Raw genomic sequence first — 15790 nt, forward strand, 5'->3', positions numbered from 1 at the left:
AATGAACCGCTTCCCGGTTCACAGGGCAGTGAATGTGCACAGTAGAAGTCATGTGGTGACACATTTTCATAGCTTATGTAAGGCATTAAGCAGGCATTTATGTACTAGCTGTTAATGAGCCATCAATCCACCACATATTAGCAGAACATGTTAGTATACATTAGCAGATTAGGGGGGAACACTTGTTAATGTGAGTCACAAGAATTTAAGCTTTCTGCCCATATAAGGCATGTCTATGTCCTGGAAAGTTGACTGTTACTTACAATGTAATTCTAGTCACATTAGCGCACGTTAGCAACAACCGTCCCGGTATAGGGACACCGATCCCACAACCGTCCCGGTATAGGAACACCGATCCCACAACCGTCCCGGTATAGGGACACCGATCCCACAACCGTCCCGGTATAGGGACACCGATCCCACAACCGTCCCGGTATAGGGACACCGATCCCACAACCGTCCCGGTATAGGGACACCGATCCCATAGAGGTTTTAATGTGAAACATCACTCTTGTTCTTAGAGAAGCTACAATAACACTTTCAGTTTGTTATTTTTGAGAATTTCAGCTGACAAAAATTAGATGGCACTTTAAAGTGGGATGTTTTACGGGTAGAAGTCTGTAGATGTATTAAGTGTAGAAGTCTGTAGATGTATTAAGTGTAGAAGTCTGTAGATGTATTAAGTGTAGAAGTTTGTAGATGTATTAAGTGTAGAAGTCTGTAGATGTATTAAGTGTAGAAGTCTGTAGATGTATTAAGTGTAGAAGTTTGTAGATGTATTAAGTGTAGAAGCTTGTAGATGTATTAAGTGTAGAAGTTTGTAGATGTATTAAGTGTAGAAGTCTGTAGATGTATTAAGTGTAGAAGTCTGTAGATGTATTAAGTGTAGAAGTTTGGAGATGTATTAAGTGTAAACGTTTGTAGATCTATTAAGTGTAGAAGTCTGTAGATGTATTAAGTGTAGAAGTCTGTAGATGTATTAAGTGTAGAAGTTTGTAGATGTATTAAGTGTAGAAGTCTGTAGATGTATTAAGTGTAGAAGTTTGTAGATGTATTAAGTGTAGAAGTCTGTAGATGTATTAAGTGTAGAAGTTTGTAGATGTATTAAGTGTAGAAGTCTGTAGATGTATTAAGTGTAGAAGTTTGTAGATGTATTAAGTGTAGAAGTTTGTAGATGTATTAAGTGTAAACGTTTATAGATGTATTAAGTGTAAAAGTTTGTAGATGTATTAAGTGTAGAAGTCTGTAGATGTATTAAGTGTAGAAGTCTGTAGATGTATTAAGTGTAGAAGTCTGTAGATGTATTAAGTGTAGAAGTCTGTAGATGTATTAAGTGTAGAAGTTTGTAGATGTATTAAGTGTAGAAGTTTGTAGATGTATTAAGTGTAAACGTTTGTAGATGTATTAAGTGTAGAAGTTTGTAGATGTATTAAGTGTAGAAGTCTGTAGATGTATTAAGTGTAGAAGTCTGTAGATGTATTAAGTGTAGAAGTTTGTAGATGTATTAAGTGTAGAAGTTTGTAGATGTATTAAGTGTAGAAGTTTGAAGATGTATTAAGTGTAGAAGTCTGTAGATGTATTAAGTGTAGAAGTCTGTAGATGTATTAAGTGTAAAAGTTTGTAGATGTTTTAAGTGTAGAAGTTTGTAGATGTTTTAAATGTAAAGTTTAAACATGTTTTAAGTGTGTAGAGTGAGGATCTTTTAAGTGTGAAGGACAACATCAGAGATGATACAAGACGCAGTCAACAAAGAAAACGTGACAGCCAACAGAGTGTGTGTGTGCGCACGATTGTGGACTGTTACTGAATAATTCACCTCTAATGATTCAGCATGGCTGTCCCAGGGGAGGGGGTTAGCCAAAGCCTGAGCATGATCGGTGGTAGGTTTTGCGGGGAATAATAATAAAGGTATATTATTTTTAAAAGTATGTATGTCTATATAGGTATGTGTATATGTATGCATGTGTGTATGGATATATATATATTTACCCCAAAAATATATGGGGGATTGGAAATGATGCAGACAATTACATTGATGGAACCAATATTCTTTCCGCAATATCAATCTAATCCAACCTTAACAAAAAATTACACAAATATTTTAAAAACCTGAGCATGTGCCTGTAAGAAAGAGAGAGAGTGTGTGTGTGTGTGTGTACCCATCTGTGCGTGTGCATTTTTTACACAATTCACAGTTTCCCTTGCATATTACTTTCTCACTGTTCCCACCCAGTTAGGGAACAAACCAAATTCTCCCAATCCCAGACCAAAGATTAGCAACACTGCAAACATGAATTTACACAACCCATAGGGAGTAATTTGCTAGAGATTATGTCTAACAAATCATGTGGAGAGCCCAAATGGACAGGAAATCCTAAAACTACACGCATAATATAAAGTTTGCCATGTATAATAATATATTATTATAACTGTATATGGTGTAAATAGCCTAGTGATGTGTGTGTGTATGAGTGTGTGTGTTTGCGTCAATCTATTCCTGCACAGCTGGCTATACCGGTAGGGTTTAAATCAGAACAGTGTCATGACTGTCTTGATCAGGTCAGGTTACAGGAGACCACAACCCTACAGATTATCTCTCAACCCCAACAGAGGAGGAGAGATCTAAGGGTCTGAAGACGTGGGGGGTTTTATGGCCCCCACGCCCCTGGTAAATCTCAGGCCACAGACAAATTCCTTTGTCCTGTCACTATAGAGAACCAGCCTCAGGACATTAAACATGAACTAAAGGGACTTTGGAACAATGGTTTTCGTCAGCCACAATGCTGGTCATGACGATAGATGGACTATGAAAATGTATGTCATTTTTATTCTGATATTAAAGTTTAATAGATGACGTTATTACGAAAACATTGTAATGTGAAGGGTTTTCCTAGTATATGTTTGATGTTTATACATTGTACGTTGTATGGAAAATATCCAAATCAAAGAGAATGTTTTGGGGAAGATGAAATGTTAAGTTAATTGTCTAAAATGGGATTTGAGAAAAATCTAGCCCTTGCCTCATTAACTTGCCCAGAGAATTGCCCTAAAGGCGGCCACGCCTACTTCCTGTGAGTATAGAATTTACAACAGGACTACGTGACCCCAGCTGCAGCAGGGTCTTAAAAGTCAACAAACCCAGAATGCAACACATGTTTGAGGACAAAGAAATCCTTTTCTACCCAAGCTACGGATGAGTAGCTGTGTCTAAGCGGGTGAATTCAAGTCGAACCACCTAGCCTCCATCTCCCATCGAATCGCGGTATCTAAGGGTTTCATTCCTATGCTGGGAGCTCTGAGCTACAGAGCTGTCTGGACTCAGAAGACCCCTTCCAGAGAAAGGGGTGAGGGAACAGACTCCTAAGCCAAAAAGGACACTGACACCGGGAAGACGGTCAGAGAGGTGCGCCAGAGTAGCGCGTCATCGAACAGCTGAATGCCTACGCAGAGAATCCCCGGAGATCATCACCACGTAATTACATCATTGTATTCTGACCCATAAGAGCGGCAGTTTGAGGCAAGGCTAGGGTTAGAATAGCATAGCTGACAAATTCACCCAAATGTATATTTCTCGTGTACTTCATTTTTTTGAAATTCCCATTGTGGGTAACACATGTGCCATAGTGTGTTGGCCTGTTATACTAAGTTCTAATTTGAGCTTTTAGTAAATATTCAATTAAGATTGGTGTGGTACGAATTCATTAGTGGGACCCGGGTCCGTGCAGATTCACGGGCTATACGACATTCAGAACGAGACTGTCAGAGGCAATTGGTTAATTAGCGGCTGTTGTAAAATCGATATTCCGATATTCTTTGAGTTAATTTGGGAAATAGAAACTCAATAAAAACTAGTTTTCCCATGGTGCCCCAGGTTAATGAGTTAATAATTGGTTAACAGGTTAATGAGTTAATAATTGGTTAACAGGTTAATGAGTTAATAATTGGTTAACAGGTTAATGAGTTAATAATTGGTTAACAGGTTAATGAGATAATAATTGGTTAACAGGTTAATGAGTTAATAATGGCTTGATTCAGTTAATCACGTAATTAGAAACTTGGAATAATTCGATGAGCAACAGTCGTCACATTAACTTCTTGCTCCTACTTGAGACGCAGATGTCTCAAGTAGACACCTGGAAATGCAAATGCGCTACGCTAAATGCTAAATGTACTCGTTAAAACTCAAACCTTCATCAAAATTCACATGCAGGGTATTGAATTAAAGCTACACTCGTTGTGAACCTAGCCAACAAGTCAGATTTTTAAAATGCTTTTCGGCGAAAGCATGAGAAGCTATTATCTGATAGCATGCAACACCCCAAAATGCCTGAATGCGATGTAAACAAAGATATAGCTTAGCCGGCGCTACACAAAACGCAGAAATAAAATATAAAACATTCATTACCTTTGACGAGCTTCTTTCTTGGCACTCCTATATGCCCCATAAACATCACTATTGGGTCTTTTTTTCGTTTAAATCGGTCCATATATACCCAAAATAGCTTTCTATGGAAGCTGTGTCATTCAGAAAAAAACATCGTTTTTAAACGCTGCGTCATTTTTTTAAATAAAAAAAGTCGACGATAAACTTTCACAAAACACTTCGAAATACTTTTGTAATCCAACTTTAGGTATTAGTAAACGTTTATAATCTATCAAAATGATTACAGGGCGATGTATATTCAATAGCTCCTCGTTTTCAAATCAATGGCTGCCAATGTGCACATTCAAAACATCCTGGTGGAGACCGGAAGAAATGGAATCCAGTTAGTTGGATTTACAAAGAAAAAAGTCCCTTGAAAATGACGACAATGGCGACATCGTGTGGAATCTGTAGGAATTGCATGCAGGTCGATAATTAATTTTGTGCCCTTTTAACAACCCATGAAAGTGACGCATGGAAATAATTTTTAGCTTTCAGAGAGCAGTTTTTCTTGCGCTTTTCAATGAAACACACAATCTGTTATAGTCACAGCCGTGATTTAACCAGTTTTAGAAACTTCAGAGTGTTTTCTATCTACACATACTAATCATATGCATATACTATATTCCTGGCATGAGTAGCAGGACGCTGAAAAGTTGCGCGATTTTTAACAGAATGTTCGAAAAAGGAGGGGGTAGACTTAACAGGTTTTAACTAATACAAAGTCATGACAACAGGAACACATGGTGTATGACTTGTTGCAATTCAGATTCATGTTCTGTAATTTATTTTTAGCTGTTTTTCTGGGTTGACAGTTTCCAACTCTATTTAAAAGTTTTATCCTGTTCTGTTATGACTGTCTCCAACTAGTATCTGTCAAGATTTTACAAACATCTCTCCAACCCTATTCCTAAAAGCACATACTTTGTCAGCTCCTCATCTTACAACAAAGAGAGTTTTTGCTTAAAATCATGTTTGACTTTCCTCCTCCTTCTTGACAAGATTTGAATGAAATACAACAACAACCGTTGACAAGTGCCTTCCAACTACACTGGTCTCCACCTACTGTTACATCTTTGCTTCTGCTTGTTTGACTAATGCTTCCTGTCTGCGTGGCAGATCTGGCTGTGGCGGTCGGTTGGTGTTTTGGTGGTGTTATTGATCGTGGTGTGTATGTGTGTAGCCTAATCAATGTGACAGATCTGAGAGGGTGGTTTGGCCCGAGCTACCGCCACCTGCCACATGCTGGGGCCTCTGCTCTTCCTCTCCTCCTCTGGCCCCCTGCTGGGGCTTCTGCTCTTGCTCTCCTCTCCTCTTCTGGCCCCCTGCAGAGGGCATCGATCCCCCCTTCTCTGGGGGAGGAGGGAAGTTGGAACAGTAACATCCCCCCAACAGCCTGTAACTCCCTCCACCCCTGGATTCAACTGTGAGCTGCCTTCGCAGCAGAAAGGAAGCTGGCTGTGGATTTGAGGCAAAGGGGAGTTCTAATGTTGTTGTTGGGCTTGAAAGTGTTTTTTTACTTTATCGGTCAAAGTAGTTTTTTTAAAAGTCAAAAACGTAATTATCCTGCAAAATGTTGTTAATCTAAATGTTTGTGATGCTTATAATAATATAAAATGATGTTTATGGTAATGTAAAATTATGTTTATGATCATGTAAAATGATGTTTACGATCATGTAAAATGATGTTTACGATCATGTAAAATGATGTTTATAATAATATAAAATGATGTTTACGATCATGTAAAATGATGTTTATAATAATATAAAATGTTTACGATCATGTAAAATGATGTTTACGATCATGTAAAATGATGTTTATGGTAATGTAAAATTATGTTTATGATCATGTAAAATGATGTTTACGATCATGTAAAATGATGTTTATGATCATGTAAAATGATGTTTATAATAATATAAAATGTTTACGATCATGTAAAATGATGTTTACGATCATGTAAAATGATGTTTATGGTAATGTAAAATGATGTTTATGATCATGTAAAATTATGGTTGTGATAAATTATGTAAATATAAGGTTAACAGTGGTAAATATAGGTGAGAGGAACATCCACGTCTTCCTTAGCAATGTAATCATACACCCCAGCACCTACAGATGGAAAATCCGGACTTTCCAAATAAAGTGTGTTTTGCTACGGTGTGCCCAACTAAACATGACCCTGGTTTGATTGAATTGAGCCCTTAGTATTAATAAGTCAAGTGATTCTTAATTGAACCTTGCTAATGAAAACTGTTGAATCATTCTCTGGTGAACAGAAGGAGAAAATAGAAGAAGGGAGGATATTACAACAGACGGGAAGAGAGAGAGAGACATGGTCTCCACTTACACATCAAAGCGAAGATTCTGCTTCTCCTCGAAGAAGAAATCCAGGACAAACTTCCGAACAAAGTCCGGGTTCAGGGTGTTATCGATCACTTCTGTTCGGCCAAACTGCTCCGGAACAAAGAGAAGAAGGAGGGAGGAGAAGAAAGGGGGAGGAGGAGGAAGAAGAAGAAGAAAAGGAGGGAGGGAGGGATGAGAAGAAAGGGGGAGGAGGAGGAAGGAGAAGAAGAAGGAGTGAGAAGGAGAGAGAAAGATAAATTAGTCACTATTACAGGAGATGATATCATCATCGTCACTTGATGGCTTGAAAACTGTTTTGATCTTCAAAATGACTACATAATAGTGCCTGAGGCTGGTCTAGTGGGTAAAGCCACCGCCAGCAGCACATATGCAACACCCTCAGTGGTGTTACTAATAGGGAGTGAATTCCACTCCCGTTTTAAATGACTGAATAGTTCTAAGCAACCTTTACTCTGTTTTCTTGAGACTGTCGACCTGCTCAAACCATAGCGATCAATCATTGCTTTGTTCCAATGTCCCATCATGCTCTCTGTCAGCGGTGATGCGCTATTGATCCATGTTCTGCCACAACACCTGTCAAACATCCCCGACCAACCTGTCCCCCCAACACCCACAGTCTCAAATGTTCACTGTCAATAACAGTCCATTGAATGCACTTATAGAGAGATCTGATGGACTGAAGAGCACCAGATTCTATCAAACATGAATCTTTTGTGTGTGGTTTCAGTCTTGCTTTGCGTGAGCCCATGGTTTCTCCTATAAGCTGTGGTGACAGTGTGATGGAGGAGGGAGATATTATGGAAGGTACTTTGGAGATGTTTGAGGTTTGTGGTCGCAATTGCCAATAAATGTCATATCCTATTTTGATTGAGAACAGTCTGACAGCATTGTACATTGTCAGTGTTTACATAGGACAAGGGTCTTGAAATCGCAGATCTAGAGCCACATATGGCCCTTTACCAAAAATTCCCAGATTTTCCAGAAATGACGATTGAAAGATTGGAATTTTGCAACCTTAACACTGATGCAGCAGTTGTACAGTAGAATGTAGAGTGGAGAAACATACGTGGTACACAACAGCCTGTGGCTGGTATAATATGCGATATATAACAATTTATACATTTAGCCGGTGGTGACCCGTCACCATCATGCAGAGCCCCACCTGTTTAGCTAAAACAAATTGTTTAATATAATTGGCTTGTTTTGCATGTAATCTTGGCATTAATTCGTGTTACATTTCAGTTTGCAAGCAATGTAAAAAATAATATCCTTGAGTTATAAAGCCGCATACAAACATGGTCTCTTTCTTGGGTAAGGCAGCTCCAAAATGCAGGTGTTTCAGCTTAGCTCAGTGTTTTCTGTGATGGAGGGGCAGCCAGCGAAAATACAGAGCTTAGGCGTTGGTAATCTTCTCTAGTTGCTCTGTGATTGGCCCAGTGTTCTGTCACTCATGGGGACACTACGTCACCTCAGAATCTACAAAGAGAGCTAGGCAGTTCAAGCCCCCTTGGGTGCTGCCATAGATTTACATTAGAAGTGCCCATCCAAGAAGGCATTGGTCACAGATAAAATTACGTCAAATCACGTTACATGGCTTTGATTGGACTGATCAAGTCAACATCATACTTTCAAAATCTTATCTAGCAAGTTAGCTAGCTAGACAAGCAGTCATCATGAATAATGTCAACAATCTACTGGCAAATCATTTTCAATCCTTGTCAAATGAAGATAAATTATAGATAAAACGTATCGGTGCTCACCGGCCATGGGACATTACATGAAAACTCGGAAATCGCAAATTCACTATTTTGCTTCTACTGCCTGTTATTTGGGGAAGAGTGTGTGTGGTCCAAGTCTGGGTTTAAGGATGTAAAACATCTATCTGAAAAGGTCTCTTTTCCAAGCTTAAAAAAATAAACATTCACATGCAACACAATGGTTGAATACATGGCCATGCTGTCACTCCAGCATGACTTCTGCCGTGTTCAAAAGAACTGGAACTGGGAAATCTCGGACTTCCGACTTTAATGTGTTCAAGACAACTGGGAATTCAGAGAAAAACGAGCTCCGACTGGGAAAATCCGCTTTGAACACTCATCCAATTCGGAAATTAGGGCCTCTTTCTAGACCTTCGACATACCGACCTGAAGATCACTGACATCACGATTTAACCTCATTTTTTTCCAGACTTCCCAGTTGTCTTGAAAGCACCATAAATCCAGAGAATGCCAGACTTTGATGAAAGTTTGATGACAAAGTTTGCCCATAAGGACTGCCGTGCCACCTTCCTGTTCAAGTGAGCACAGCATGACAAAAGTGAGTCCAAAAATATGTCTTACATGCTGCTGCATAAATAATATGCCAGGATATGTATACTATAGCTAAGAAAGTAATACTAAGTGTCTGTTGTGTTGTAAGCTATTAGTAGCCCATGTGTCTCACCCTAAGAATTTGGTCCCTCTCCCCTTCAGAACTTAGCCTAATGTGCAGAACAAATACATATTTTTTAGCTAGTTCATTAATGTCTTAATCGAAATTACGGCTTGCCTCTTATCCTCTCATCGTTCCCTTAGGCCATAGTTTGTAGCCTACATATCAATTGTTATATTGCTTATATAGATCTATCTCATGAGCATCGTATTTATAATTTTAAGCAATGTTGGAATGATGCAATTCATTGTTTTTATTACTTTGTGTATTATAATTAGTGCATATGCTTTTCTCCACTATGAGGGGATACTACAGTATATAATGTTTCTGGGTCTATAACCATGTTTGCCAGTGACAGTCTCTTTCCATTCAAATGTTGTTTTTTTTAAACAAAAAGTTCAGTAATAAAACCATGTCATTCCAGTTGATGTTGCAAGGGTTGTTGTGTTTGAGCAATACGCTGTCTGAGCTTCGTTATATTGTCTGTAAAAGTGGATCCTCATGATTGTATTTTCCTTCCTTTTTAGACCACACAGGCCTAGTAAAATACTTCAAAATGGTAGGCTAACAGTGCCTCGCTCTCTCTCCATGTGATGACTTAAAGAAGAGTAAAGTTAACTCAACATATTGCTGAATTTATCTGAACTAACGTCTATCTGAATTTCTGTCATGTCCATTTTGAAAGTCCTGAATGAAGGCCTACCTTGTCACTGCTCATTTGACCACACAGCACGCGAGCGTTGCTAAATAAATGTACACATACGTTATTCAATCACTGCATCCAAACTGCTCGCAAGCGTCTGCATAGCCAGGAGCTAAAATAGAACTTGGTTCTATTTGTGACACTTGATGCAATGCACTGCAACCCAATATTACATCCCAGGACAAATTAACTAGCATCAGCAAGCTAAATTGTCATGTTTCATGCTTTTTGACCTGTCCCCAAATGAAGGTAGTTGGTTTTGATATTTCAACCTGGGTGTCCATTTATTTTTTATTTTATCTTTATTTAACTAGGCAAGTCAGTTAAGAACAAATTCTTATTTTCAATGACGGCCTAGTGGTTTAACTGCCTTGTTCAGGGGCTGGACGGCAGATTTTTACCTTGTCAGCTCGGGGATTCGATCTTGCAACCTTCCGGTAACTAGTTCAACGCTCTAACCACTAGGCTACCTGCTGCCCCATCCTTATCATGTCTGGTGTGGATGGACAAAATCAACATGTGCGCGATGGCACACAAGGATGTGTGCTTGATATAAGAACAAACATGAATTTACATAACATGAAAGTAATCATGTTTGTGTATGGTTCAAAGGTCAAACCTCATGTCGGCATTCTTTGTTTCCTGAAAGAGAATGCAGTTCATATCGAGTTGAAACCATATTTAGTGAAGCATGTCCGCCATGCCAGCTGTGGTTTTTAAAAAGGCAGTAAATGAGGCTGAATGAACTGTTTCGCTGCCAGACGAGGCCCCGCTGATAGCCAGGTGTAGTGGTGGTAAGGATTCACACATGGTGCTGGAAGGAAAGCTCCGCTGTCGGGGACAGCTTTAGGCCCTAACAGTTTGTGGGCACCTTTTGTCACCGTTATAGTGCAATTAATGTATTGTTTAGTGTTGCTACCCCCCCACCCCACCTGAGAACCCAATTCAGATCCCTCCAACTTTAGGAGGGCATATGAGGTATGCGGTCAGCTGTAGGGCTGGCTCAGGGAAGAGGACGCCCCTGCCTTGCATAGTCCCGTGGGAAATCATAATTGGGCATGGGACACAAGCTAAGGCTTGATCACCCTTTAGCTGGCCACCACTGATTCTAAGGCACACTACTGATGATGTTTCCCAAAATGTACATCTTAACCCAGTCTAAGAAATAAACCTCCCATGCCACTCTGTCAACATCACGGCAAATCTCATGTGAGTGCATACCACCTATTGGCACAATGGACAGTTTTTAACATCTCGTCCCGTGTTTCATGATTCTGTGTTGTGTAGTTGCTTTGCTGGCATGCATTTTTTTTAAAGTGTTCTTTGTACCACCAAGATTTACAAGCTAAAATCGCCAATGCATTTAGCCAGCCTATTTTTCCCTTCTCTCTCCAAATAATGACTCCCAAGTCTCCCAACAGATGTTTGGGACCACTGGCTATCCCATTCTGAAACAACACAGCTGCTTTAAGAAGTGCAGCAGCAGGTATCTGGCATTGATGGAAACTTGGTAGATTCAATCCTTGGAGCGCTCAAACTATGATGACAGGTGTCAAAATACAGTGTACTCAAAAGTGTCATCCATAAAAGACAGATCTACAGATTCATTCATTTCATATCTTGGAGGAATGAAAGAACAGCATAGATGTATTAGATTACTCTTCCTGTCGCCCTGTTCTGTGCTTGTGTGTGTGTCGAGCGTAGTGGATGACTTGACAGGTGCTGAGGGATAGGTTGGCGGGATGAGAGTCGGGAGGTGTCGAGGGGGTTGGGGACGGAGGGTGGTGGTGAAGAGGAGGCAGATGTCAGAGAGGGGGGCTCTTGACTTGCAGTTGCATCACTCGTTTGATCCCTCGTTGCTTATTAAGGCAGCCGATACTCATAAGGCCCTGCAGTGTGTGTGTGTGTGTGTGTGTGTGTGATAAATTAACAACTGCCTGGGTCCTTTGGTTCGAGCTTAGAGAAGGGTTTCTATGTCTACATGCAGACAGATAGCAGAGATAACATGGAGTCAAATCAGCCTAAGGCAGGCCTGGGAAACTCCAGTCCTCGGGGGCCTGATTGGTGTCACACTTTTGCCTCAGCTAACACACCTGACTCCAGTAATCAACTAATCATGATCGTCAGTTAAAAACGCAATTAGTTTAAATCAGAAGTGTTTGCTAGGGATGGGGGAAAAGTGTGACAGGACTGTAATTGCCCAGGCCTGGCCTGGCCTAAGGACTAGTAGTGTTCTTTAGGCTAAAAACCTAGCTAAAAATCATTAGCTGGCTAGTTGATCTGGAAATTTCATACAAGTTTTAAATGGCTTAAGGTATGCAATGACTGACATGGCAAAAGGAAAACTGATGATGTACTACTCAATTTCAAAATTGCACCTTCTGTATTCTACTATGACAACTTTCAAGAGTAAGTTGAAAGCCAGACTAAGTTCTTTAAAAAATGTAAATTAAAAAAAAGTTCTAAAACAGAGAAAGTGAGGGAGAAAGAAAAGCTCATCCAGACAGCAAATCGCTCAAGGATCCAACATGTATTCCAAAATAAGACATGTGGCCGCCGAATGTCACGCCGCCCGCCGTGAGTCGGGAATCGAGAGCCATCATTGTTATTCTGTAAGAACTCGGTAGAAAGTAGGTTAGCATCGTTAGCGTCACTGTGACTTCCCACAGAGTGTGGCTCTGCATGCAGCCAGGTGCTCTGGAGTCAGCCTAATGAATCCTCTTTAGCTTTAGCTCAAAGAGAGACGAGAGAGAGGAGGAGGAAAGGCTGCCTGCCTCACGCACGCACACACACACACTTCAATGAGGAATAAGTAGCTTTGTCGTTCTGGTCTAAAAACTTGTTCATCCGTTTTTTTTTGTGTTTGTTTTGTACCGTTTCATTATTTGAGAACTGAATCCGTTATAAAACGTATGTACGCATGGCTAAATGGCATTTATTATTATATCATTGAAGAAAACTTTGTTTTGTCTCGGTTTCGCACTTGCTTTGGATTCTAGTCAACTTGGCTCTGCAGAGTTGCTGGTGAAACTAATACTAATTATCTTGTTTCATATTGTTAGACAAACAAAAAATCTCTGCTACTAACCGAACTGCATCAAAACAAGCTCCGAGCCAAGTTCCATAATTCTACACATCCTCTCAATACCTATCTATACTACCGTACCAGGGTTGTGTTCATTTGGCATTAAACAGAAGAAAACAGACTAAAACAAGGAAGGACTAACCTAGACTTGTCCAATAAGAAATGCTCATTTTAGTTTTGTGTTGCATAATGCTGAGCAATTAGTGCTTTTTGGAGGTAGGTTTGATTTGTTTAGAATGTATTTTATTTTTTTACATTAAATGCACTATGAATTATGTGGGTTGAATGTTGTAACAACACAGAAAAAAACAATTCATAAAAGTCCCATGATGCTAGCGACTGGGGATTAACATCGGTACCCGCGATCCCAGGACTGTCCCAGGACCACTCTTCACATTTCCTGAAAAAATGTACTGACAAGGCCCGGGAAATTACAACATTTTGTCCCAATGTGGCACTAATACAAAACAAACAACATGCGTAGCAACAGATTGATAAAATATAATAGCACATTATCGGATGTAGCATGGAAGCATTTAGCCTATCATATTTTCTTCACACAAAGTTACCATAAATTCAAAGCACACGCATAATTGATCCTGCCAGACTGCACATGAGACCCGAATGCAGTTTAGAGTTCTCATCAGAACAAATCTGATCCCGGTCCGACCCAAACCCGGTGACCTAAAGACTGAGCCCATGCCTGGTCCGACATCACAGAAATTAAATGAGCCCGAACCGGAAATAAATCCAGATTTCAAAAAAACAGTTAGCTATATTGATTTAAACTAGCGAGGAGAACAACAAGGTGGAGGCGAGCAGCAGCGTGGTAAGGAAATTAGGAAACATCCATTGGTCCTATAAAAAGCGCAGTGTAAAACTCACCTTAGTTATGAGCAACTGAATCATGAAAATATTGAAATGAAGTAGGCTAATGCAATTGAAAGCATGTATCAAATTCTTGCTTATACTGAAAATCCCAAAGTCATGTCCAAACGTAATACTAATTTTGGGCTCCCGAGTGGCGCAGTGGTCTAAAGCACTGCTTCTCGGTGCTAGAGGTGTCACTACAGACCCTGGTTCGATTCCAGGCTGTATCACAACCGGCCGTGATTGAGAGTCCCATAGGGCGGCGCACAATTGGCCTAGCTTTGGCCGGGGTAGGCCGTCATTGTAAATAAGAATTTGTTCTTAACTGACTTGCCTAGTTAAATAGCACCTTTTTGATTGGGAGAGTGCCATCGCGCTGCTTTAAGACAAGCGTGGTGGATTTGTCTAGATAAATCAATGTCAGGTTGTGTTCACTGACACTCCTTTTGGATATTTGGTAACAATTAGGCTGGGGAAAATGTTAGCTAAGATGAGGTGAGTGCTAATGATCACCTTTATTCATATATTAGCTGATCAGAACATTTGCCTGAACATTTGCCACAATGCCTGTCCTACTCCTGACCAAAATCCTGTGGATTGTCTAATAATCAATCAATGAGATTGTTTCACTGAATCTGTCTGTATATTTAGTTAATTGACCTCTGGCTGGACAAGAGGAAGTTGTAGCTAATTTATTAGTTTGCTCATCTATCACTGATCAGAAATATAAATCAAGTGGATTATTTATATATTGACTCACAAAGTAGCCTTATATAGAGCCGAGGCTATTTTCCTTTCGTCCCAATCTCTCTGAATCCAAAAATTCGAACTCCTCACATGAAAATTCCTAACTTTATTCTGTAACCCATAGGTTGCATTATCAAAGGATGTCTCGCCTATGCATGTCAAAATACCGCTATAACATGTCCCCCGCTTCGATTGAGAGCTTCGGTAGAGAATGTGTGATAAATAAACAGCATGAGAGTATATGTTTTTTTAAACAGTTGGTCCCTGTTAAGACTACTTCATATTTAATAACATTTATCTCTTCATGTCTCCGTTACTCATGAGCTGATCTGTTATCGGTCTAATAATCCATTCGATTTAGCCAAATAGGATATATTCTGTCATTCTTTGGATCTTATCTAGCAAGGTTACCTACTTTGGTAATTTGCCTTTTGTTTGACTGCCATTACAAAGTTTGAATGATTCGCAACGCTATAGCCTACTCGGGGTGCGCTCTGTGCGTGCTGTGTGTCGAGATAACATAGGCTTACTGCTGAAATTAGCTGAATTAATTGAGTTACATGATAATACTCAGAATTTATGAACGGCCAGTTTCGCAATTCACAACAACGCAATTTGTGATCAAAATTACTCTATCATTTCTAAATATCAAATTCACCTGCTATGAAATCTTTACATAGTGGTGCAACCAAGCCGGTAGTGTGGCGCGGCTACAATCTTATTTTGGTAGATCCCTGGCATAGTGGCAGTATTTTTGCGGTATTTCTCGGGACTCTCGGGATAAATATGAATTATTCGCAGTACTGAAACTTTTTGGGGGGAAATATTAATCCCTAGTAGTGACTGCTTACTTTTCTTTAATTAAATATTTCAGTTGTGTATATTATATTTGTTTTCTGATTTTATTATGTATCTCTAGAGAAACTGCGCAGCAATGTGCGCATTGAGCTCACAGAAACGTAAAAAAAATAAAAAAATAACCGCCATTTCGGTTAATCCTCAGTACTACTGTTGCAAAACTTTATTTTATTTGCCTGCTCATGAGCACGACCCAGGGTGGTGAGCCCCATATTTCTTACTGGTGAGAGAGCCTGCCAAACAGCATCCGTGGCGGTGGGCAAAGAATGCATCTTTTACACAGTGATTAAACTGCACCGCAGCACCGCC

The 15790-nt window shown here is 39.9% G+C and overlaps 1 protein-coding gene across 1 annotated transcript in view; it reads right to left on the reverse strand.

The window, feature by feature from the left end:
- Window positions 1–15790, reverse strand: part of LOC139413830 (copine-9-like) — a 134628-nt gene that overhangs the window by 78621 nt on the left and 40217 nt on the right. The window contains exon 4 of the mRNA XM_071161619.1: window positions 6772–6875. Coding sequence (XP_071017720.1) covers window positions 6772–6875 — 104 coding nt within the window. The remainder of the gene's footprint in view (window positions 1–6771; window positions 6876–15790) is intronic.

This window comes from Oncorhynchus clarkii, chromosome 7 (assembly GCF_045791955.1).
Source record: "Oncorhynchus clarkii lewisi isolate Uvic-CL-2024 chromosome 7, UVic_Ocla_1.0, whole genome shotgun sequence".
Classification (NCBI taxonomy): Eukaryota; Metazoa; Chordata; class Actinopteri; order Salmoniformes; family Salmonidae; genus Oncorhynchus; species Oncorhynchus clarkii.